Source organism: Bombina bombina, chromosome 4, assembly GCF_027579735.1.
Source record: "Bombina bombina isolate aBomBom1 chromosome 4, aBomBom1.pri, whole genome shotgun sequence".
NCBI classification, from domain to species: Eukaryota; Metazoa; Chordata; class Amphibia; order Anura; family Bombinatoridae; genus Bombina; species Bombina bombina.
The window spans coordinates 441,962,694-441,988,966 of record NC_069502.1 but is presented as its reverse complement, the minus strand read 5'-3'; the positions used below and the strand labels follow the sequence as shown (position 1 = coordinate 441,988,966).

The following is a 26,273-nucleotide window of genomic DNA, read 5'->3' as shown; positions in this document are numbered from 1 at the left end:
TCTAGAGTGTCTAATGTACAAAAATGTTCACTCTGTTTGAGCTAGATCAGTTGCTAATTTTACATTTAGTTATCGTATATCAGGAGCTTCTAGAGTATGCGACTGATCAGCTTCAGAGTTGGCTCCTCCCCCACTCCGTTAATCTTTTGATTTTGTCTGACGTGTGCTGCTAGTACCTCCATTGAGAGGATAAATAGGATTGGGGACAGGGGGCACCCCTGTCTTGTCCCGTTCCGAATGTCAAAGGGGACAGACAACATTCCATTTGCTTTTACTTTTGCATTGGGTTGTGTGTATAGCTGAAATATGCGTGTTACCATCTTTGTACCGAATCCCATCTCTACTAATGTCTCTTTTAGAAATGCCCAATTAATTCTATCGAATGCTTTTTCTGCATCTGTGGCCATTAATACTGTAGGGGTCTGATTGAATTTAGCAAATGTGGTGAGTGTGAGCACCCTAATGATGTTATCCCTAGCTTCTCTCCCTGGGACGAATCCCACTTGGTCCAAATGAATAAGGTGGGATAATATTTTGTTGATTCGATTAGCTAGAATTTTGCCTAGTATTTTAATATCAGAGTTGAGGAGGGCTATAGGTCTGTAGCTGCTTGCTTCCGTCAAGGGTTTATTGGGTTTGGGGATAACAGAAATATGGGCTGATAGCATTTCCCGTGGGAATTGGTGACCATCATCTAGTGCTTGGAAAAGCTTTAATAAGTGGGGGGCTAGAATATGTTTAAATGTTTTATAATAAGAATTCGTAAAACCATCCGGACCAGGGCTTTTGCCCGAATTGCTGCCAGGATTTCTACTGTGGTTATTGGGGATTCTAATTCTTCTTTAGTGTCACTTGGTATCTGAGGCAGATTTGCCTGCTCAATATATTCTTTCATATGTTTCCAATGTTCGGTAGAACCATTGGAATCTAGGTTGTAAAGCGCTGTGTAATACGTACCAAAGTGGTTTGCTATTAGTTTGCTATCTAAGATCTCTGAGCTGTTAACTTTTTAATGTAGAATAGGGTAGGGCATTTTTTTAGTTTGGGGGGCTTTGTTATTTTATTAGGGGGCTTAAATTAGGTGTAAGTAGTTTAAAATTGTTGTAATATTTTTGAAATGTTTGTAACTTATTTTTTTTATTTTTTGTAACTTAGTTTTTTTATTTTTGGTACTTTAGTTAGTTTATTTAATTGTAGTTATTTGTAGGTAATTTATTTAATTAATTTAATGATAGTGTAGTGTTAGGTTTAATTGTAACTTAGGTTAGGATTTATTTTACAGGTAATTTTGCATTTCTTTTAGCTAGGTAGTTATTAAATAGTTAATAACTATTTAATAACTATTCTAACTAGCTAAAATAAATACAAAGTTACCTGTAAAATAAATATAAATCCTAAAATAGCTACAATATAATTATTATTTATATTGTAGCTATCTTAGGGTTTATTTTACAGGTAAGTATTTAGTTTTAAATAGGATTAATTTAGTTAATAAGAGTTATAATATTTAGATGTATTTAATTAATATTTAAGTTAGGGGGGTGTTAGGGTTAGACTTAGGTTTAGGGATTAATAATTTTATTATAGTGGCGGCGGTGTAGGGGGGGCAGGATAGGGGTTAATAAATGTATTATAGGTGGCGGCGGTGTAGGGGGGGCAGGATAGGGGTTAATAGGTATTATGTAGGTGTTGGCGGGGTCCGGGATCAGCGGTTTAGGGGTTAACATATGTATTATAGTTGCGGCGGGGTCCGGGAGCGGTGGTTTAGGGGGGAATAACTTTATTTAGTTGCGGCAGTGTAGGGGGCGGCAGATTAGGGGTTAATATGTATAATGTAGGTTGCGGCGGGGTCCAGGAGTGGCGGTTTAGGGGGTAATACATGTATTTGGTTGCGGCGGTGTAGGGGGGGGACAGATTAGGGGTGTTTAGACTTGGGGTACATGTTAGGGTGTTAGGTGCAGACGTTTCCCCATAGGAATCAATGGGATGTCGGGCAGCAGCGAACATGAACTTTTGCTATGGTCAGACTCCCATTGATTCCTATGGGATCCATCGCCTCCAGGGCGGCGGATTGAAAACCAGGTACGCTGGGCCGGAAAAGTGTCGAGCGTACCTGCTAGTCATTTGATAACTAGCAAAAGTAGTCAGATTGTGCCGAAAGTGCGTTCGGAACATCTGGAGTGACGTAAGAATCGATCTGTGTCGGACTGAGTCCGGCGGATCGAAGCTTACGTCACTATATTCTACTTTTGCCGGGCAGCAGGGCTTGATAACTAAGGCGAATAACCCTCGCCACAAATACGATGCGGAATTCCAGCGTATTTGAGGTTGACGGCTTGATAAATAGAGGCCTTTGGGTTGTCTACTAAAAAAAAAAATATATATTTCAAGGAATATTCAGGGATTCCTGACAGATATCAGTGTTACAACATAACTATCGCTAATTTAAAAAAAAATGGTTTGGAAATAGCAAAGTGCTACTTGTATTTATTGCCCTATAACTTGCAAAGAACATGTAAACATTGGGTATTTCTAAACTCAGGACAAAATGTAGAAACTATGTAGCATTGTGGTTATAGATGTGTAACAGATTTTGGGGGTCCCACCCCTTGCTCTCTCTCTCCCCCTCTCTTTTGTGCTCTCTCCCCCTCTCTTTTGTGCTCTCTCCCACTATCTTTTGCGCTCTCCCCCCTCTCTTTTATGCTCTCTCTCGCTCCACCTCTCTTTTGCTCTCTCTCTCCCCCCTCTCTTTTGCTCTCTCTCCCCCCTCTCTTTTGCTCTCTCTCTCCCCCTCTTTTTTGTGCTCTCTCTCCCTCTCTTTTGCGCTCTCTCTCGCTCCACCTCTCTTTTGCTCTCTCCCCCCCCTCTCTTTTGCTTTCTCTCACTCCTCTCTTTTTCTCTCTCTCCCCCTCTCTTTTGCGCTCTCTCTCCCCCTCTCTTTTATGCTCTCTCTCTCCCCCTCTCTTTTGCGTTCACTCTCTCTTTTTTTGTCTCTCCCCCCTCTTTTGCATGCTCTCTCTCCCCCTCTCTTTTGCAATCTCTCACTCCCCCTCTTTTTTGCGCTCTCTCTCTCCCCCTTTCTTTTTTGCGCTCTCTCTCTCCCCCTCTCTCTTGCGCTCTCTCTCTCCCCCTCTCTTTTCCGCTCTCTCTCCCCCTCTCTTTTGCTCTGTCTCTCTCCCCTTTTTTTTGCTCTCTCTCTCCCCCTCTATCTCTCCTCCTCTTTATTGCTCTCTCCCCACCACTCTATTGCTCTCTCTCCCCCCTCTCTTTTGCTCTCTCTCCCCCTCTATTTTTCTCTCTCTCCCCCTCTCTATTGCTCTCTCTCTCCCTCTCTTTTTCTCTCTCTTCCCTCTATTTTGCTATTTCCCCTCTCTTTTGCTCTCTCTCCCCCCTCTCTTTTGCTCTTTCCCCTCTCTTTTGCTCTCTCTCCATCCCTCTCTTTTGCTCTCTCTCTCTTCCCCTCTCTATTTCTCTCTCTGCCCCCTCTCTTTTGCTCTCTTTCCCCCTCTCTTCTTTTGCTCTCTCTCCCCCTCTCTTTTGCTCTCTCTCTCTTCCCCTCTCTTTTGCTCTCTCTCTTTCCCCCTCTTATTTTCTCTCTCCCCCTCTCTTTTGCTCTCGCTCCCCCTCTATTTTGCTCTCTCTCTTTCCCCCTCTTATTTTCTCTCTCCCCCTCTCTTTTGCTCTCGCTCCCCCTCTCTTTTTCTCTCTCTTCCCTCTATTTTGCTCTTTCCCCTCTCTTTTTCTCTCTCCCCCCACTCTCTTTTGCTATTTCCCCTTTCTTTTGCTCTCTCTCATCCCTCTCTTTTGCTCTCTCTCTTCCCCTCTCTATTGCTCTCTCTCTCCCCTCTCTTTTACTCTCTCTCCCCCTCTATTTTCCTCTCTCTCCCCCTCTCTCCCCCCCTCTCTTCTTTTGCTCTCTCTCCCCCCTCTCTTTTGCTTTCACTCTTCCCCTCTCTTTTGCTCTCTCTCTTTCCCCCTCTTATTTTCTCTCTCCCTTTCTCTTTTGTTCTCTCTCTCCCCCCTCTCTTTTTTCTCTCTCTTCCCTCTATTTTGCTCTTTCCCCTCTACTTTGCTCTCTCTCCCCCCTCTCTTCTGTTCTTTCCCCTCTCTTCTGCTCGTCCCCCTCTATTTAGCTCTTTCCTATCTCTTTTTGTCTCTCCCCCTCTCTTTCTATTTCTCTCCCCTCTCACTTGCGCTGACCGCGGCCGACCATACCCCTGCCACGCTCCTGCCCACGCCCGATCATGCCCGTTCATGCCCGATCATGGCCACGTTCCCGCCCAGCCACGTCCACTTTCGCCCCACCGACGCAAACAGCATGTCAGGTAAGGCGAGGTGTGTTTGTCCTCGTGCTGTCTCTACTGCGCTTGACAGCTTTGGACAAACACACTTGGTTTTATATATCATAGGATGATGAAAATAATGGTATCTGTAAAAAGTCCATTTAATGGCGAGTAAAACAGTATATAATATGTGTGGGTACAGTAAATGAGTAAGAGGAAAATTACAGCTAAATGCAAACACCGCAAAAATGTAAAAATAGCCCTGGTTCCAAATGGTCAGAAAATGGAAAAGTGCTGTGGTCCTTAAGGGGTTAAAAAAATAAAAATAATTAAAAATTATTATACATACTGTAAAATACATTTATATCTCTCATGAAGCGCATGTGAGCATGCGCGAAACGCGTCAGATCTAGCACCCCTTGCACACCTGTGATAGTGCTACTCACCTTTGTGTATTCAATAAACTACTTTGGCATCAAGTTCCTGGCTCCTCGTTTCCTTTTCTGTGTATCATATATATATATATATATATATATATATATATATATATATATATATATATATATATATATATACATATATATTCTATGGATTAATTAGAATATTTTACAGTATGTAGTGTATAATAATTTTAAATACATTTTGTTAAATTTTTAAAATATTTTATATTAAATATTTCAGGACCACGCATTGAAAATTATAATTCTTCATGCGCTTTAACCAGACCGCGTTAGTCCTAAAATGCGAACAACGATTCGCGTTGCACATATTTTATGTTCTTCACTCAGGCCTAGATTTGGAGTTCGGCGGTAAAAGGGCTGTTAACGCTCCGCGGGCTTTTTTCTGGCCGCACCATAAATTTAACTCTGGTATCGAGAGTTTAATCAAATGCTGCGTTAGGCTCCAAAAAAGGAGCGTAGAGCATTTTTTCCGCAAATGCAACTCTCGATACCAGAGTTGCTTACGGACGCGGCCAGCCTCAAAAACGTGCTCGTGCACGATTCTCCCATAGGAAACAATGGGGCTGTTTGAGCTGGAAAAAAACCTAACACCTGCAAAAAAGCAGCGTTCAGCTCCTAACGCAGCCCCATTGTTTCCTATGGGGAAACACTTCCTACGTCTGCACCTAACACTCTAACATGTACCCCGAGTCTAAACACCCCTAACCTTACACTTATTAACCCCTAATCTGCCGCCCCCGCTATCGCTGACCCCTGCATATTTTTTTTAACCCCTAATCTGCCGCTCCGTAAACCGCCGCCACCTACGTTATCCCTATGTACCCCTAATCTGCTGCCCTAACATCGCCGACCCCTATATTATATTTATTAACCCCTAATCTGCCCCCCTCAACGTCGCCGACACCTGCCTACACTTATTAACCCCTAATCTGCCGAGCGGACCTGAGCGCTACTATAATAAAGTTATGAACCCCTAACCCGCCTCACTAACCCTATCATAAATAGTATTAACCCCTAATCTGACCTCCCTAACATCGCCGACACCTAACTTCAATTATTAACCCCTAATCTGCCGACCGGAGCTCACCGCTATTCTAATAAATGTATTAACCCCTAAAGCTAAGTCTAACCCTAACACTAACACCCCCCTAAGTTAAATATAATTTTTATCTAACGAAATAAATTAACTCTTATTAAATAAATGATTCCTATTTAAAGCTAAATACTTACCTGTAAAATAAATCCTAATATAGCTACAATATAAATTATAATTATATTATAGCTATTTTAGGATTAATATTTATTTTACAGGCAACTTTGTAATTATTTTAACCAGGTACAATAGCTATTAAATAGTTAAGAACTATTTAATAGTTACCTAGTTAAAATAATAACAAATTTACCTGTAAAATAAATCCTAACCTAAGATATAATTAAACCTAACACTAGACTATCAATAAAATAATTAAATAAACTACCTACAATTACCTACAATTAACCTAACACTACACTATCAATAAATTAATTAAACACAATTCCTACAAATAAATACAATTAAATAAACTAGCTAAAGTACAAAAAATAAAAAAGAACTAAGTTACAGAAAATAAAAAAATATTTACAAACATAATAAAAATATTACAACAATTTTAAACTAATTACACCTACTCTAAGCCCCCTAATAAAATAACAAAGCCCCCCAAAATAAAAAATTCCCTACCCTATTCTAAATTAAAAAAGTTACAAGCTCTTTTACCTTACCAGCCCTGAACAGGGCCCTTTGCGGGGCATGCCCCAAGAATTTCAGCTCTTTTGCCTGTAAAAGAATAAATACAATACCCCCCCCCAACATTACAACCCACCACCCACATACCCCTAATCTAACCCAAACCCCCCTTAAATAAACCTAACACTAAGCCCCTGAAGATCTTCCTACCTTGTCTTCACCATACCAGGTTCACCGATCCGTCCTGAAGAGCTCCTCCGATGTCCTGATCCAAGCCCAAGCGGGGGCTGAAGAGGTCCATGATCCGGTCAAAGTCTTCATCCAAGCGGGGCAGAAGAGGATCTTCCATCCGATTGAAGTCATCATCCAGGCGGCATCTTCTATGGTCTTCCATCCGGAGCGAAGCGGCAGGATCCTGAAGACCTCCAGCGCGTCCCTCGAATTCCGATTGGCTGATAGGATTCTATCAGCCAATCGGAATTCGAGGGACGCCATCTTGGATGACGTCCCTTAAAGGAACAGTCATTCGTCGTTCAGTCGTCGGTCCGGATGGATGTTCCGCGCTGGAGGTCTTCAGGATCCTGCCGCTTCGCTCCGGATGGAAGACCATAGAAGATGCCGCCTGGATGATGACTTCAATCGGATGGAAGATCCTCTTCTGCCCCGCTTGGATGAAGACTTTGACCGGATCATGGACCTCTTCAGCCCCCGCTTGGGCTTGGATCAGGACATCGGAGGAGCTCTTCAGGACGGATCGGTGAACCTGGTATGGTGAAGACAAGGTAGGAAGATCTTCAGGGGCTTAGTGTTAGGTTTATTTAAGGGGGGTTTGGGTTAGATTAGGGGTATGTGGGTGGTGGGTTGTAATGTTGGGGGGGGGTATTGTATTTATTCTTTTACAGGCAAAAGAGCTGAAATTCTTGGGGCATGCCCCGCAAAGGGCCCTGTTTAGGGCTGGTAAGGTAAAAGAGCTTGTAACTTTTTTAATTTAGAATAGGGTAGGGAATTTTTTATTTTGGGGGGCTTTGTTATTTTATTAGGGGGCTTAGAGTAGGTGTAATTAGTTTAAAATTGTTGTAATATTTTTATTATGTTTGTAAATATTTTTTTATTTTCTGTAACTTAGTTCTTTTTTATTTTTTGTACTTTAGCTAGTTTATTTAATTGTATTTATTTGTAGGAATTGTGTTTAATTAATTTATTGATAGTGTAGTGTTAGGTTAATTGTAGGTAATTGTAGGTAGTTTATTTAATTATTTTATTGATAGGGTAGTGTTAGGTTTAATTATATCTTAGGTTAGGATTTATTTTACAGGTAAATTTGTTATTATTTTAACTAGGTAACTATTAAATAGTTCTTAACTATTTAATAGCTATTGTACCTGGTTAAAATAATTACAAAGTTGCCTGTAAAATAAATATTAATCCTAAAATAGCTATAATATAATTATAATTTATATTGTAGCTATATTAGGATGTATTTTACAGGTAAGTATTTAGCTTTAAATAGGAATCATTTATTTAATAAGAGTTAATTTATTTCGTTAGATAAAAATTATATTTAACTTAGGGGGGTGTTAGTGTTAGGGTTAGACTTAGCTTTAGGGGTTAATACATTTATTAGAATAGCGGTGAGCTCCGGTCGGCAGATTAGGGGTTAATAATTGAAGTTAGGTGTCGGCGATGTTAGGGAGGGCAGATTAGGGGTTAATACTATTTATGATAGGGTTAGTGAGACGGGTTAGGGGTTAATAACTTTATTATAGTAGCGCTCAGGTCCGCTCGGCAGATTAGGGGTTAATAAGTGTAGGCAGGTGTCGGCGACGTTGAGGGGGGCAGATTAGGGGTTAATAAATATAATATAGGGGTCGGCGGTGTTAGGGGTAGCAGATTAGGGGTACATAGGGATAACGTAGGTGGCGGCGCTTTGCGGTCGGAAGATTAGGGGTTAATTATTTTAAATAGCTGGCGGCGACGTTGTGGGGGGCAGGTTAGGGGTTAATAAATGTAATACAGGGGTCGGCGGGGTTAGGGGCAGCAGATTAGGGGTACATAAGTATAACGTAGGTGGCGGTCGGCAGATTAGGGGTTAAAAAATGTAATCGAGTGGCGGCGATGTGGGGGGAGCTCGGTTTAGGGGTACATAGGTAGTTTATGGGTGTTAGTGTACTTTAGGGTACAGTAGTTAAGAGCTTTATAAACCGGCGTTAGCCAGAAAGCTCTTAACTCCTGCTATTTTCAGGCGGCTGGAATCTTGTCGTTAGAGCTCTAACGCTCACTTCAGAAACGACTCTAAATACCAGCGTTAGAAAGATCCCATTGAAAATATAGGCTACGCAAATGGCGTAGGGGGATCTGCGGTATGGAAAAGTCGCGGCTGAAAAGTGAGCGTTAGACCCTTTAATCACTGACTCCAAATACCGGCGGTAGCCTAAAACCAGCGTTAGGAGCCTCTAACGCTGGTTTTGACGGCTACCGCCGAACTCTAAATCTAGGCCATAGAAAATAATGTACTTTTTATTCTTCTTTATATATCTGATACTGTTCATGTAAAATACATATCTATACCTATGTATCTATAGGAATGGATATATTGGTATTTACAGATATATATATATTTATTTAAAATAAAAAAGGACATTGTTCTGTTTGTGAAGAACATTGAAATTTGAAATATTAATAATTCATGTCAGGTTTAGCGCACTTGAATAAACGCAATTGGGTTAAAGCGAGAGTATGGGTGTTTTTTTGCAGTTTTCGCTCTCCATTGAAGTCTATGGGAGAATACCTTAACTCGTTAGCAATATTTTTTCAGCATGCATCAGAATTTACGCTCTTGGGCAACCTTTTAATTTTAATCTTATAATACAAGCGTAACCCAATGTGCGCAAAAAGCCTCCATCAGCATTGATTACGCTCAAGCAGGAGTGCTAAATAGTGCCCCACTCATAATCTAGCCCTAAGTGTGGTACCTATTTTTACCTGACGTTTGAGCTATTCAGAGCCAGTGGAAGTGATAAATTCACTCTGCTTTACTAGAGCTTGATATAAATCCTTTTTGTTCCAGGGTTAACTAATTTGCTTGCTGTATTATACATTTATTAAAGGGTCTGCAGCTTATTTTGTATAGATTACCTCACTGCATTCTCATTTATACATTATGCCTTATCTTTATTGCTGACCTATCATTAACTTGAGGGGTTAATTCTGTGTCCATTGACTTTTAAAGGGACATGAAACCCTATTTTTTCTTTCATGATTCAGATAGAGAATACAATTTTAAAAGAGTTTCCTTTTACTTCTATTATCAAATTTGCTTCGTTCCCTTATTGTTATTTGTTGAAGAGATATCTAGCTAGGTATTGTGCGCATGTCTGGAGCACTACATGACTGGAAATAGCGCTGTCATCTAGTGCTCTTGCTAATGTATAACATTGTTGCAAAACTGCTGCCATATAGTGCAACGGACACGTGCATCCTACTGAACTTACCTTCCTGTTTTTCAAAAAGAATAACACGAAAACAAAGACAATTTTATAATAGAAGTAAATTGGAAAGTTGTTTAAAATTGTATGCTCTATCTGAATCATGAAATACTTTTTGGGGTTTTATGTCCTTTAAATCTGTGTTTGCTATCCTTTCAATTACCAGAAGCTTTTCATTACTCACAATTTACTGCTTTCAACCCATTTACTCTGTGAGGATGATTTGGTGTGACCCCCATGGCTAATTCTAGTCAGGGTACTCCAGCATTACCTTATTCCCAGACTTCCCAGGGGTCTGCATTGCTCAAAACATATACTACAGGAATTGACACTGAAATGTCGCCTAAATTTAAGGAGCACATCCACTATGCTACTTCTGAGTTAGAGTAAGCAGTGATTATTCTCAGTCAGACTTTTAGCTCTTCTGGGATTTATTATAAAGACAACTACCTTCAATTCACCTCTGGCACAAGGGGTACATTTCAGTTCTACATTTTGTCTTCTGATGATGGATTATCAGAAACTCAGGACCCTTTCCTTTAATTTTAAACTGGAATGTTTTCATGCTTTTTTGAGGGAAGTTGTAATTCCTTTGGAAGTGCATGACCTACAATTTCAGACACTCAACATGTTAAAATGATTTATAAATTATTTCAGGTAACTCATAAACAGCCTCCTACCTTCCCTGTTCCAAAATCAACTTCTAATATAAATTGTAAAGAACAGGAAAAAAACAGGTATTCCCTTTGTTTCATCTGCAAAATTCAAAACTATGTTTTCTCTACCTTCTACTAAATTGGAGTAGATGGAGCAATTTCCACTCTTGCTAGATAGACTATCATTTCTTTGGATGACAGTTCCTCCTTTAAGGAATCCATGGAAAGGGAATTAGAAGGCTTTCAGAAAAAGGTCCTTCCAATTAGCATGTTTTATGTTTAAATCAGCAGTAATTAAAGTTTGTGTAGTGCCAGCTAAAGCAGTTGGGTGTGACAAATATTCAGATTTAATTTCTAATAATGCATGATGGAGATCAAGAACGGCATAAACCTATTGAGGACCACACACAGCTTTATTTGTGATGCAGGTATTGAAATTATATGAATTACTGCTAGAAATTATGCAATGGTTGTTCTAGCAAGCCTTATTGCTAAAGTCTTTTTCAGCAGATATAATCTAGAGTTTTATGACTTTATTTTTAAGGAAAAATTATTTTTGGCCCAGAACTAGATGCAGTTATTACCACAGTCATTACAGGCAAAGAATCATTCCTGCCTCAAGACAAAAAAAAAAATCTAAGAGCAGAGGCCTTCAGGAAATTTTCAATATTTTCAGCTGTCATAAAATCAGAGACCAAAACCTATTGGTTGTCCAGTGCTTCCTGACCTAAAAGCCATCAGGAAAAAACTGGAAAGGTCTAGTCAGGATTCTTGGGTTTTGGACATTATTTCTCATGGGTATCAGATTGGCTTTCATTCAAATCCCATCTGAGAGGAAGATTCATCATGTCTAAATTTCCTTGAGATCCAATGTAGAAAAAAAAAGCCTCATAAACTACTGCTTTTTACCATCTGCTCCACCTCTTATCTGGTAGATAGAAATCATTACAAAAAGCATTAAATACTCAAGTGAGTGTGTAATGATACATCCGGGCCGCCATTGTATATGGTCCGCTACCCGTTAGATGCAAAGCCGTGCAGAAAAGTTGCACTGGCTTCGTACATGGGGCCCATAGTCCCAGTTCCAGCTACAGAACTAAATCAAGGAATTTAATCCAATCTGTTTATTGTCCCAAAGAAAGAGGACACCTTTTTGTCTATCCTAGATCTCTAAATTTTGAACACATTTTTAAAAGTTTCCACCATCAAGATAGAAACTATTCATACTTTAGTACAGCAGGGTTAATTTATGTCTACATTAGACTTAAATGTTGCCTATATGCATAGCCTTATTAATAGGGATCATGTAAGATTCCTCAGATTTTCCTTCATAACAGGTATTATTAATTTATTGCACTTCCATTCAGTCTAGCCATGTCTACCAGGTTGCTTACTAAGTGCTGGGAACCCTTTTTGTCAGTGGTGTGAACTCAGAGAATATTTGTAGCTCCATATCTAGATGACATTCTGGTACTGGCTCCTTCTCTTCAACTGGTGGTGACTCACATTCAAGCTGTTCTCACACTGCTTTGCAATCACTGTTGTAGAATCAATATTTCCTTAATTCCTCATGTTTCTGGGGGACATCATTTACTCAATGCTTTGATGTATCTACTTTATCTACAAGGAAGCAACATAGACTAAACCTACAGAGAGCCTTTTTTCTTCTTCAAAAAATCTTAAAGGTGGTAAAAGGATTGAGTTAGGCTAACTCAATCCTTTTACCGCCTTTAAGATTTTACCCCATGGACGATGGTCCTTTTGTTTGTGAATTTTCATCAATAAAATTGTTTTTATACCCGGTGCTCCATTTCTTCTTATTTTGTACACACCTTTGGCCACAGTGTGAGCACGGGCAGTAGGAGGAAGGCACTTGTTTTATGTGCACGTAGGAGAATCTCCAGACCGGCAGCTAGATAGTGGCACCTGTGTGGAGGAAAAAGGAGGAAGGGGGGGATGAGTCCCCGAACAAGGAGCGCAACGGATATAAACACTACCCCGAAAGGAGGATTACCTCTACCAGAGGGACGTGAGTTGAGCTGTATAGCTCTTTAACTTGTTTTCTTCCGTCTCTCCAACAGTGGATACATATAACTGTATGATTGCATAGACATTGTGCTGGAATACCTTTGACACTCCATGACACTCCACTATATTGTAATAACTTTACACATTCCACTACTAGCTGTATTAAGTGACTTCTATACGAATGCAGAAGAAATAGAGTGTTTGTACCTCTACCTAGTAGCTGAAGCAAGTAGATAGGTGCAGTTCTGTACTCTTTACACATGCGTTTGTAATATTCCGGTCTTCTGAGACTATTATGGTCAGTTACAATTCTATTTTGTTCTGTTTTTCCTTTACAAGATGACACTGGAGTCCTCTTCCATTCCTCCATGACGACATCATGGAGCTGGTGGATATTAGAGACCTTTGCGCTCCCCCACCTTCCGTTTGAGGATGCCCCACAGATGCTCAATAGGGTTTAGGTCTGGAGACATGCTTGGCCAGTCCATCACCTTTACCCTCAGCTTCTTTAGCAAGGCAGTGGTCAGAGGTGTGTTTGTGGTCGTTATCATGTTGGAATACTGCCCTGCAGCCCAGTCTCTGAAGGGAGGGGATCATGTTGTGCTTCAGTATGTCACAGTACAAGTTGGCATTCATGGTTTCCTCAATGAACTGTAGCTCCCCGGTGCCGACAGCACTCATGCAGGTCCAGACCATGACACTCCCACCACCATGCTTGACTGTAGGCACACTTGTCTTTGTACTCCTCACCTGGTTGCGAACACACACAATTAACACCATCTGAACCACATAAGTTAATCTTGGTCTCATCTAACCACAGGACATGGTTCCAGTAATCCATGTCCTTCGTCTGCTTGTCTTCAGCAAACTGTTTGCGGGCTTTCTTGTGCATCATATTTAGAAGAGGCTTCCTTCTGGGAAGACAGTCATGTAGACCAATATGATGCAGTGTGCGGCGTATGGTCTGAGCACTAACAGGCTGACTCCCCCACCCCTTCAACCTCACCAGCAATGCTGGCAGCACTCATAAGTATATTTCCCAAAGACAACCTCTGGATATGACGCTGAGCATGTGCACTCAACTTTTTTGGTCGACGATGGCGAGGCCTGTTCTGAGTGGAACCTGTCCTGTGAAACCGCTGTATGGTCTTGCCTACCATGCTGCAGCTCAGTTTCATGGTCTTGGCAATCTTCTTATAGCCTAGGCCATCTTTATGTAGAGCAACAATTCTTCTTTTCAGATCCTCAGATAGTTCTTTGCCATGAGGTGCCATGTTGAACTTCCAGTGGCCAGTATGAGATAGTGTGAGAGTGATAACAGCAGATTTAGCACACCTGCTCCCCATTCACACATGAGACCTTGTAACACTAATGAGTCATATGACACCGGGGATGGAAAATGCCTAATTGGGCCCAATTTGGACATTTCCACTTAGGGGTGTACTCACTTTTGTTGCCAACGGTTTAGACATTAATGGCTGTGTGTTGAGTTATTTTGATGGGACAGCAAATTTACACTGTGATACAATGTAGCAAAGTGTCATTTCTTCTGTGTTGTCACGTGAAAAGTTAAAATGTGTACTCACTTTTGTGGTATACTGTATATACAATGCACCCTGGCAACAGCTCATCAGCTAGTTCTATGTCGATTTACCACCCAGGAGCAGCCTCTTTTAGACCAGTGTGCTTTTCACAGAGGAAAACTTTCCTGTAGTATATCAGTCTGATCCCGCCAAGTAAGGTCAATCCAGCCCCGAAATACCAGGCAATTCTCCTCTGAACAAGGAACATGACAACCCCAGACGATTGTTTCGGACTCCTATGTGCCTAGTCAGTGAGGTAAAGCCACATTTCTCTAAGCACACTGGGCAAGGAGTCCACATTCATTTGCTTCTTCACTCACCTGGGCATGCAACACAGTGACATTATCGGAGTCACGTGGGCCCTAAGGGAGATGCTGTGGAGTATACGGACTACCAGAGAAGTACGCTGCAAGTCTGTATCTGAAAATTAGCGTGTCTGAGGCTACCTTTTAAGATTGAATCCTCTCACCCCCACAAACAGCAGGATCAGACTGATATACTACAGGATAGTTTTCCTCTGTGAAAAGCACACTGGTGTAAAAGAGGCTGATCCTGGGTGGTAAATCGCTATAGAACTAGCTGGTGAGCTGTTGTTCGTTCCTGGTAGAGCGCTTCTCTCTTTATATGCAAATTAATATGACCCTAGGGAGATCTCCCTATGGGTGATGAGGGAAACCAGAAGTGGACTCCTTGCCCAGTGTGCTTAGAGGAATGTGGCTGCACCTCACTGACGAGGCCCATAGGAGGCCGAAACGATCATCTAGGGTTGTCATGTTTCTTGTTTAGAGGAGAATCGCATGGTATTCCGGGGGCTGGACTGACCTTACTTGGCAGGAACAGACTGATATACTACAGGAAAGTTTTCCTCTGTGAAAAGCACACTGGTCTAAAATAGGCTGCTCCTGGGTGGTAAATCGCCATATAACTAGCTGATGAGCTGCTGTTCATTTCTGTTAGAGCACTTCTCTCTTTGTATATATATATATATATATATATATATATACATACATACATACATACATACATACATACACTTTTGGAACCTTCACAGTCAAATAACGTGAAACATGCAATATAATTTTTAAACAATTTTAATATGTTTAGTCAGTATCCCTCATCTTTCTATAACTGTTGATAATAACATAATTATCCTAACTCAACTCAAATCTTTCTTTCTCTTGTTACATTCAGTCTAAGTCCAGTTCTTGCCATTTCCACCTTAAAAACATCACCAAAATTTGCCACTTCCTTACCCAAGATACAACTAAGATTTTAATTCACTCATAATCTCCCGCCTGACTATTGCAACTCCGTCCTCTTTGGTCCCCGTAGCCACCATCTATCTCCTTAACAATCCATGATGAATGCCGATCTGATCTTCCTTGCATGCCGCCTGCTACACCTCTCTGCCAATCCCTTCACTGGCTTCCTCTATCATCCAGAATTAAACACAAAGGGGTAGATTTAACAAGCAGAGGATGCTGCTTTCTACGGCCAAAGTTTCAGGTTAGACCGCTGCTCCTTAACTTCACCACCTTTTAGATGGTGGACTGAAATCATCCGATCCATTACGATGGGTTGATTGACAACCCCTGCTAGTGGCCGATTGGCTGCAAATGTGCAGGGGACAGCATTGCCAGCATTTCACATACACTGTTGGCATTTAGCGATGTCAGACGGACATGATTTGCTACAGAGAATCATGTCTGCCTGGCACTTGTAAAATTGACCCCAAAATCCTGACTCTGACATTCAAGGACCTCAATAAAACTGCTCCACCCTATATCTCAGATATTGTCTCCAGATATTCTCCTTCCTATCCCTTTCGCTCTGCTCACAAACTACTTCTCTCCTCACCTCTTGTTACCTCCTCACATTCTCATCTATAGGACTTCTCCAGAAGGGCAACAATTTTGTGGAACTTTTTGCCTGCTCCACAAGACTCTTCCCTAGTTTTCATCTTTTAAAGCATCCTTTAAAGATTCTACTGTTCAGGGATGCATTCAACATATGCTAACCTTTCTTACCTACGTTCCTCCCCACCCCCTTAGCATGTAAGCCTACGAGCCCAGCTGTTTTGTAGAATCACATTTATGAAAGGTGATTTATAACAGTACAACTCTTGACAAGGCCCTCTACACATCTGTTCCCTATAAATATTACCTTTACATATTATTATAGTGCTGTGGAAACCTGCTGGTCCTGTACAAATAACTGATGTTAATAATGTTTTTTTAATATAAATACTTGAAATTCCTATGTTCATTTAGAAGAAAATGTTATTTTTGTGCCAGATTGCAAGCAGCGTGCTATTTAGCACTTTCGTTCAAGCGTAAACTTTGCTAAAAGTCTTTCGCGTTTGCCAGATTGTGCACGTATTCCAAGTTAAAAATAAAAAAAGTTTGTGCGTGACTGAAACCCAGCGCGTGCTAATCAAATATCACAATTGCGTATTCTCCCTATAGAAGTCAATGGAGAGCACAGAAGAAAAAAATCTAACACCTATTATTTGCGTGCTAACCTAATTATTAAAAATTATTTTACATGCTGTAATATATATATATATATATTCTACAGACTATTTATGTATAATATTTTTTAATAATTTTTATTAATATATTTTTAAATGTAATAATTCAATAATTCGCAATGAGGTTCTAAATTTTTCTTGTCCACTAACCCGGCACCATGTTAGACCTAAATTTATGGTTTAAATTCCTATGTTCTTCACATAGAATTTTATTTTTTTATTTTTATTATTAAATATATATTTATATATATCTCTGATAATGTTTTTTTTTTTTAATTTATTTAATTTTTTTATTTGGCAAATTAAGCAATAAACATTGATTGTATATATATATATATATATATATATATATTTATATATATATATATACATATATATATATATATATATATATATATATATATATATATATATATATATATATATATATATATATATATATAAAAAGAACAATACACACAGGGGAGTTACTACTCCAAAAGCCAGTAGTTACAAATAGCTATAGCCTTTACCTAGGTGTTAACATTAGGTTTCCTATGAGAGCATGGCTTGTGAGTCAGATATATATAGCAGTCTTTTTAGATTGTGACCTCATCAATATTACAATCTCCTTTTATTATTAATCCCTCCTCCCTTCAAAAAAAAAAAGGACTTACTAAGGCCCCTCTATGCCCCCCCCCCCTCTAACACCCCCTACTTCAGTTGAGTGTTAATAATTTATGTTAATTATTTGTTCTAAACGGAATATGACATTTCTTCCTTGATAAATTGCAAAATTACTCCACACTCTCTGATAATGTTAATGTAAAAAAAATAAAAAAAAAAATATATATATATATATATATATATATACCTATATTTCTGCAGGCTCAGATATACAGGTATGTATACTGTATATTTACAATTAAAATAACATTCCTGTATGTGAAGGGCATTGTAATGTCAAATATGTACAGTAAATATACAGTAAAACACATATATACTTAAATACACATGTACACACATCTATATATATTTAGAAATATATAAGTATGTATATATACAATAAAGCCCTTTGCAGCAAAACACATTACAATTTTTTTTTTAAATTTATAAGATTTTTCTATCAGATAGTGTTTATATGAGTGTAACTATAATTTTGAATGTATTTATGTTGTGTTTTATGCAACTTTTTTAACACACGAGTGCAAAATGTGATTATGCTTTTGCAATCGCATTAACTTTCAACTTGCAATACGTGCGCTATGTACTATGCGTGCAAAAAGCTGATCGTTTTTGTACACACACACACACACACACATATATATATATATATATATATATATATATATATATATATATAGGTATTGATATAAAAAAAATCAATTAGATATATGTAGAAATGTATATTTAAAAATAAAAAAACATATTCTTCTAATTAAGGAACATGCGCCTAGATTACGAGTCTTGCGTTAGCCTTAAAAAGCAGCGTCGAGAGGTCCCAACGCTGTTTTTTAATGCCCGTTGGTATTACGAGTCTGGCAGGTACAGGTGTACCGCTCACTTTTTTTCCGTGACTCGAGCATACCGCAAATCCACTTACGTAAATTGCGTATCCTATCTTTTTAATGGGACTTGCATAACGCCGGTATTACGAGTCTTGGAAAAAGTGAGCGGTAGACCCTCTCCTGTCAAGATTCCTACCGCATTTAAAAGTCAGTAGTTAAGAATTTTATGGGCTAATGCCGTAACATAAAACTCTTAACTAAAGTGCTAAAAAGTACACTAACACCCATAAACTACATATTAACCCCTAAACCAACCCCCCCCCACATTGCAAACACTTAAATACATTTTTTAACCCCTAATCTGCCGACCGGACATCGCCGCCACTTCAATAAATAGATTAACCCCTAAACCGCCGCACTCCCGCTTCGCAAACATTAGTTACATTTTATTAACCCCTAATCTTCTGTCCCTAACATCGCCAACACCTACCTACATTTATTAACCCCTAATCTGCCGCCCCAACGTCACCGCAACTATATTAAATTTATTAACCCCAAAATCTAAGTCTAACCCTAACCCTAACACCCCCCTAACTAAAATTTAAATAAATCGAAATAAAATTACTACAATTAAATAAATTATTCCTATTTAAACTAAATACTTACCTATAAAATAAACCCTAAAATAGCTACAATATAACTAATATTTACATTGTAGCTAGCTTAGGGTTTATTTCTATTTTACAGGCAACTTTGTATTTATTTTAACTAGGTACAATAGTTATTAAATCGTTATTAACGATTTAATAACTTCCTAGTTAAAATAAATACAAATATACCTGTAAAATAAATCCTAACCTAAGTTACAATTACACCTAACACTACACTATAATTAAATAAATTACCTAAATTAACTACAATTAATTACAATTAAATTCAATAAACTAAATTATGAAAAAAACACTAAATTACAGAAAATAATAAAATAATTACAATTTTTTTAAACTAATTACACCTAATCTAATCCCCTTAATAAAATAAAAAAGCCCCCCAAAATAATAAAAATCCCTACCCTATATTAAATTACAAATAGCCCTTAAAAGGGCTTTTTGAGGAGCATTGCCCCAAAGTAATCAGCTCTTTTACCTGTAAAAAAAAGACAATACCCCCCCAACATCCCAACATTACAACCCATCACCCACACACCCAACCCTACTCTAAAACCCACCCAATCCCCCCTTAATAAAACCTAACATTACCCCCTTGAAGATCACCCTACCTTGAGATGTCTTCACCCAAACAGGCAGAAGTGGTCCTCCAGACGGCCTGAAGTCTTCATCCTATTCGGTGCAGAAGTAGTACTCCAGACGGGGAGAAGTCTTCATCCAGGCGGCATCTTCTATCTTCATCCGTTCGGAGCGGAGCGGGTCCATCTTCAAGACATCCGACGCGGCGCATCCTCTTAGTTTGACGGTGACTGGAACAATGACGGGTCCTTTAAATGACGTCATCCAAGATGGCGTCCCTTCAATTCCGATTGGCTAATAGAATTCTATCAGCCAATCGGAATTAAGGTAGAAAAAATCCTATTGGCTGATCCAATCAGCCAATAGGATTGAGCTTGCATTCTATTGGCTGTTCCAATCAGCCAATAGTATGCAAGCTCAATCATATTGGCTGTTCTAATCAGCCAATAGGATTGAACTGCAATCCTATTAGCTGATTGGATCAGCCAATAGGATTTTTTCTACTTTAATTCCGATTGGCTGATAGAATTCTATCAGCCAATTGGAATTGAATGGACGCCATCTTAGATGACGTAATTTAAAGGACCCGTCATTGTTCCAGTCGCCATCGAATGAAGAAGATGCTCCGCGTCGGATGTCGTGAAGATGAACCGCTCCGCTCCGGATGGATGCAGATAGAAGATGCCGCCTGGATGAATACTTCTGCCCATCTGGAGGACTTCTTCTGCCCGGATAGGATGAAGACTTCGGACCGTCTGGAGCGCCACTTATGCCCAGTTGGGTGAAGACGTCTCAAGGTAGGGTGATCTTCAAGGGGGTAGTGTTAGGTTTTATTAAGGGGGGATTAGGTGGGTTTTAGAGTAGGGTTGGGTGTGTGGGTGGTGGGTTGTAATGTTGGGGGGTATTGTCTTTTTTTTTTACAGGTAAAAGAGCTGATTACTTTGGGGCAATGCCCTGCAAAAAGCCCTTTTAAGGGCCATTTGTAATTTAGTATAGGGTAGGGATTTTTTATTATTTTGGGGGGCTTTTTTTATTTTATTAGGGGGATTAGATTAGGTGTAATTAGTTTAAAAAAATTGTAATTATTTTATTATTTTCTGTAATTTAGTGGGGTTTTTTTTCCGTAATTTAGTTTATTTAATTTAATTGTAATTAATTGTAGTTCATTTAGGTAATTTATTTAATTATAGTGTAGTGTTAGGTTTAATTGTAACTTAGGTTAGGATTTATTTTACAGGTATATTTGTATTTATTTTAACTAGGAAGTTATTAAATAGTTAATAACTATTTAATAACTATTGTACCTAGTTAAAATAAATACAAAGTTGCCTGTAAAATAAAAAATAAACCCTAAGCTAGCTGCAATGTAACTATTAGTTATAATGTAGCTAGCTTAGGGTTTATTTTATAGGTAAGTATTTAGTTTTAAATAGGAATAATTTAGTTAATAGTAGTAATTTTATTTAGATTTATTTAAATTTTATTTAAGTTGGGGGGGGGGGGTTAGGGTTAGAATTAGATTTAGGGGTTAATAACTTTATTATAGTGGCGGTGACATTGGGGGCGGAAGATTAGGGGTTAATAATTGTAGGTAGGTGTCAGCGACATTGGGGGCGGCAGATTAGGGGTTAATAAGTATAATGTAGGTGGCGGTGGTGTCCGGAGCGGCAGATTAGGGGTTAATAATATAATGCAGGTGTCGGCGATGTTGGGGGCGGCGAATTAGGGGTTAATAAGTGTAACATTAGGGGTGTTTAGACTCGGGGTTCATGTTAGGGTGTTAGGTGTAGACATAAAAAGTATTTCCCCATAGGAATCAATGGGGCTGCGTTAGGAGCTGAACGCTGCTTTTTTGCAGGTGTTAGGTTTTTTTTTCAGCCGGCTCTGCCCCATTGAAACTTATGGGGAAATCGTGCACAAGCACGTTTTGCCAGCTTACCGCTACCGTAAGCAGCGCTGGTATTGAGGTGAGATGTAGAGCTAAATTCTGCTCTACGCTCACTTTTTTGCGGCTAACGCCGGGTTTAAATAAAACTGTAATACCAGCGTTACTGTAGGTGAGCAGTAAGGAAAAACTGTGCGTTAGCCACGCACACCATTACTTACAAAAACTCGTAATCTAGCCGATAGGTATTTGAAGCATCCCTAACGCACCATCAGCTTTTAAATAGTTGGCCTAGTGCACCTCCGGATTAGCACGTAAGCGATAAAACAAATTACTTTTTTGTAGATAGTACGGTTGTGATGTCTGAGCTCCAGATGTTAACGTGCCTGAGTCTTTCACTCACTCGCTAGCTTTTAACTTTCAATTTGTAATATCAGCATTAACATGGGACGATAGACAGATCAAATTGTATCGCTCCACTTATGTTTACAAATCACTTGTATTCTGATCAGTGAAACTGTGTATTGTGTGTATAACAAAGTATTTGTGATTAAATCAGTACATTAGTTATTAGTGATAATTATCTATCTCAAACAATGAGAATGATAATTCTTATACTAGCAAAAAAAGTGTTGTAAATGTACTTGTGATTAAAAATAAGTAACATTGGCTCTTTATCTTCGTATTAGTCCCTGAACAAGTGAAGAATCGAAACATAACCAGCATCTCTACCAGATCTGTCTCTCTGAGCTGGGATCCACCAGAGGGAAATGCAAGTTCTTATCTGATTCAAATCCAAGAAAATGCAACCTTTACTAAATATGTGACTTCAGCTTCTGTTACAATTGAAGACCTGGTCCCTGGGAAATATTACACATTCCTGGTCTCTGCTCTTACTGGTGACTCTAAAGTACAGGGGAGGAACATCAGCCAATCTGCCTATACAAGTAAGGATTGCAGAGATTATTGTTAGTAAACTGTGCAGTCATTACTAATTATATTTTAGTGTGTGTTTTTATTATCTGTAAATGGTTGGGATATACCAGTCTTTATATAAATGAGTGGCTGACCCAATAATATTAATAAATATAAATCCAGAATAGCATTAAAAAAACAATGGCCTAGATTACAAGTGGAGCACAGGTGATTAATAAACATCCATTACAAGTTGCTGGTTATTGCTACCGAGAGTTCACGGTAGCAATTAGCACTCACAAAATTAACAAGAGGTCAGATCTCTGGATAATTTTCTAAAAGTGCCCCAAATTACCCCAAAGTAGATCGTCTTTTATTTTTTTATGAAAAAAAAAATACTGCACTAGGGAATTTTAAGGGGTTAAAAGTTGGTGGGTGTGGGGTGTTAGAAAAAGAACCAGCACTAAAAGTGCCTTTACATTGCGTTCCCAGTAAATAACACACATATATATATATATGTATATAATCATATACATATATATTTAATATTTCTGCCTTCTCTGCGCTATTTACCCCCTTCGCTGCACTTAGATTCGGTGTCGTGTATGACGGCATCAGAACGAGGCTCCCATTGGAGCCTATGGAAGCGAGCTCTCATGAGAACAATGATTCCATGCAATGCAAACGCGAGTTTTCTTTCACTTCACGCTCAACTTGTAATATCAGCGCACATTAGCGAATGCCATATTTTGTGCTCCAATTGTAATCTGGCCCTATATGTGTAGGTCTCAAAGGGAAATGAAACAAAAAATGTTTCTTTCATGTTTCCGATAGTGTACAAGTTTCCTATTTACTTCTTTTATCAAATGTACGTTGTTCTTTTGCTATCCTTTGAGAAAAACAGGTAGGCAGTTTAAGGATGTGCACTAGTCGGAAGAACTATATGGCAACAGTTTTGCAAGAATACTTTTAATAATTTTATACATTTGCATGGATACTAGATGGCAGCAGTGTTTACTGCCATGTAGCACTCCAAAAACGTGCACGCTTCTTACTTAAGTATGCTCTTCATGAAAGAATACCATGAGAAGAAAGCAAATGTAATAACATGTGCTATTATATATTAGTAGTTAACAAAGCTATGTTTACAAATCACTGATATTTTGATCAGTAAAACTGAGTTTTATAACAAAATATTTGTGATTAATGTTGCCCATGTGTTGTTAGTGCTAATGTTAATGTCTCAGACACTGAGATTGATAGTTCTTAAAAAGTGTTGTAAATTTACTTGTGATTAAAAATAAGTAACATCAGCTCTTTATCGTCCTATTAGTACCTGAACAAGTAAAGAATACAAATATAACCGGCATCACCACCAGATCTGTCTCTCTGAGCTGGGAGCCACATGAGGGAAACACAAGTTCTTATTTGATCCAAATTCAGGAAAATGCAACATTTAGTAAAACTGTGACATTAACTTCTATTACAATTGAAGACCTGGTCCCTGGGAATTATTACACATTCCTGGTCTCTGCTCTAGCTGGTGACTCTAAAGTAAAGGGGGTGAGCAGCAGCAGATCTACCTATACAAGTAAGTGGACAAATCAATCCAGAGTTATGAAAAGAGGAATAATTGTAGAGATAATGACAAATATCATTTGTAAACATTGTCGTTGCACTACTTTTTTGTTATGTGTGTTTTTTATATGCTGTGCATAGTTACTACTTGACTGTTGTTTTGATATAAATGATTGGTTATCACTCATTGCAGTACTGACCCATCAGTAATAAATGTGATTCCATAAATATACAACCAGAAACAAGCTATTTATGTATCAGGTTCTTCATGATCAAAGTGATATATGAATAGCACCGTGATACACACATCCATGGGTATATCTTTTGACCATTTTTTTTATCTGGGAAAGATCTCTTTCATAACCCTCCTAATAAGCCTTGCCTTAGCTATTCTTTATATGAACCTGGTGGGAGTTACAAAAAAGAAAGAAGGTGTGGTAAACTATTTCACATAGGCATGAGACTTAAACCGACCAGTACTGAATATGAACTCACTTGCAGAATAAAGAGAAATGTAATAATGATTGTATGCTCAAATGTAAGCATCTTCAGTCTTTACCATATCTTTTCAAACCTTTCTTCCTTCCTCCTCCTTGATTTCTATTTCAAGGCTATCACTGAAAAGTGGGAATTGGCAACATGCTGGAGCTTATATCTTGTGACACTGCTGTACTGCTGTACTTGTGAGGAAAAGCCTTCCATTCTCCAGTGGCCCTACAAGCTTTTTACATTATGATTCCCATATACATTTACATGTGACACTGCAATGTGTCAACATCTATACAATGACTAAGCATAGAATTTTAGCAGGAATCGCAAATTTCAAATGATCCTTAATTAGCCACAGTAAAATAATACAGTATAGGCAATATTTGTCATAAATGCTATCAATCTTCACTACTAATTTCTGTGACACCTACAGTCAACTGCTGTGATATATTAGTATATACCACTACTATCTTTATAAAATTATTGATCCCATTATCAGTCACATTTATATTTCATAAAATAGTAGTGATTAAACCTGACCATTTTCTGATACCGCTCATCTTAAGTCACTATGACTGAGATTTATTTTTCTCCTTCTAACATAAGGAAGTTCTTGGTGACTTGATTTGGATTAAAATAGAGTAACATCAGCTCTTTGTTTTCTTATTAGGGCCTGAAGCAGTAAATAACTTAAATATAACCGGCATCACCACCAGATCTGTCTCTCTGAGCTGGGAGCCACCTGAGGGAAACACAGGTTCTTATTTGATCCAAATTCAGGAAAATGCAACATTTAGTAAAACTGTGACATCAACTTCTCTAACAATTGAGGACCTGACCCCCGGGAATTATTACACATTCCTGGTCTCTGCTGTAGCTGGTGACTCTAAAGTACAGGGGAGGAACAGCAGCCGATCTACCTATACAAGTAAGTTAACAATGAACACAGAGCCATAAAAAATAATTCATTGTAGGATTGTATAGGTAATTACTAGTATACAATGTTACATTTTTGTAGTATGTTTTTAAAGCTGTGCCTGCTTAGTACATATCAGGTGTGTTTATGATTGGCTGTCACTCGTAGTACTAGCTCATCAGTTATAATAATGATTTCTCATATATATATATATATATATATATATATATAAAACAAAAAACACAGTTTTATGGTTATTGATATATCGGCTAATTCTGCTTAAAATGATATATGCAATCTTCTTTGATGAGCAAATTCATAGGTATATTTTATGACTAATCTGTTTGTCTGGATTTATATTAAGGGGACATTTTACTGAAACATGTTCTACTCTTTAGTGTGTTCTCAAAGAGCTAATTCTTTTAACTGACAGAGATTTTTGTATCCCCCACCCATAATTAGCATTTCAATACCTAACTATTGACATTTGTGTACAGGGAGATAACATGAGCGTCAGATATTTCTGCACGCTTAGCGCATTTAAATGTACATGTCCTTGAGAACAATAGATGGTGGTTTTAATCAGCAAAACAATGTATTTCAACTAGAAAAAATAAACATAAAGGAAGAATGTCCCATATATTTAATGCTCTGCATCTGGTATAACAACTAAGTGATAACACATTGAATGAAAACAAATTTTACAAGAAAATATCGCTTTAAAGGGAAAGTCCTATTCCTCCAAATGAATTTTAATATAGCTTTTCTGGATCTAAATATGGTATGAATTCTTAACACATTCCAATCCTTACACTTATATGGCGACACCTAGTGGTCTAGTAACAGTGGTAAATATCACAAAATTTAAAAACAAATCACTATTCACATAACAATGCATGGCTGCCTCTTATACAGATACAAAATATATACATCAATTTTAAACATATGCAGAGAAAATGAAGGGTTGTTAAATAATCTAATAATGTGAATAGTTATTTGTTTTT

The 26,273-nt window shown here is 38.4% G+C and overlaps 1 protein-coding gene across 1 annotated transcript in view; it reads left to right on the top strand.

Annotated features, from left to right (window-relative positions):
• LOC128656400 (titin-like) overlaps positions 1 to 26,273 on the top strand; it is a 491,015-nt gene that overhangs the window by 452,818 nt on the left and 11,924 nt on the right. Inside the window, exons 121-123 of the mRNA XM_053710280.1 lie at positions 22,061 to 22,318; positions 23,620 to 23,877; positions 25,024 to 25,281. Of these exons, the coding sequence (XP_053566255.1) occupies positions 22,061 to 22,318; positions 23,620 to 23,877; positions 25,024 to 25,281 (774 nt within the window). The remainder of the gene's footprint in view (positions 1 to 22,060; positions 22,319 to 23,619; positions 23,878 to 25,023; positions 25,282 to 26,273) is intronic.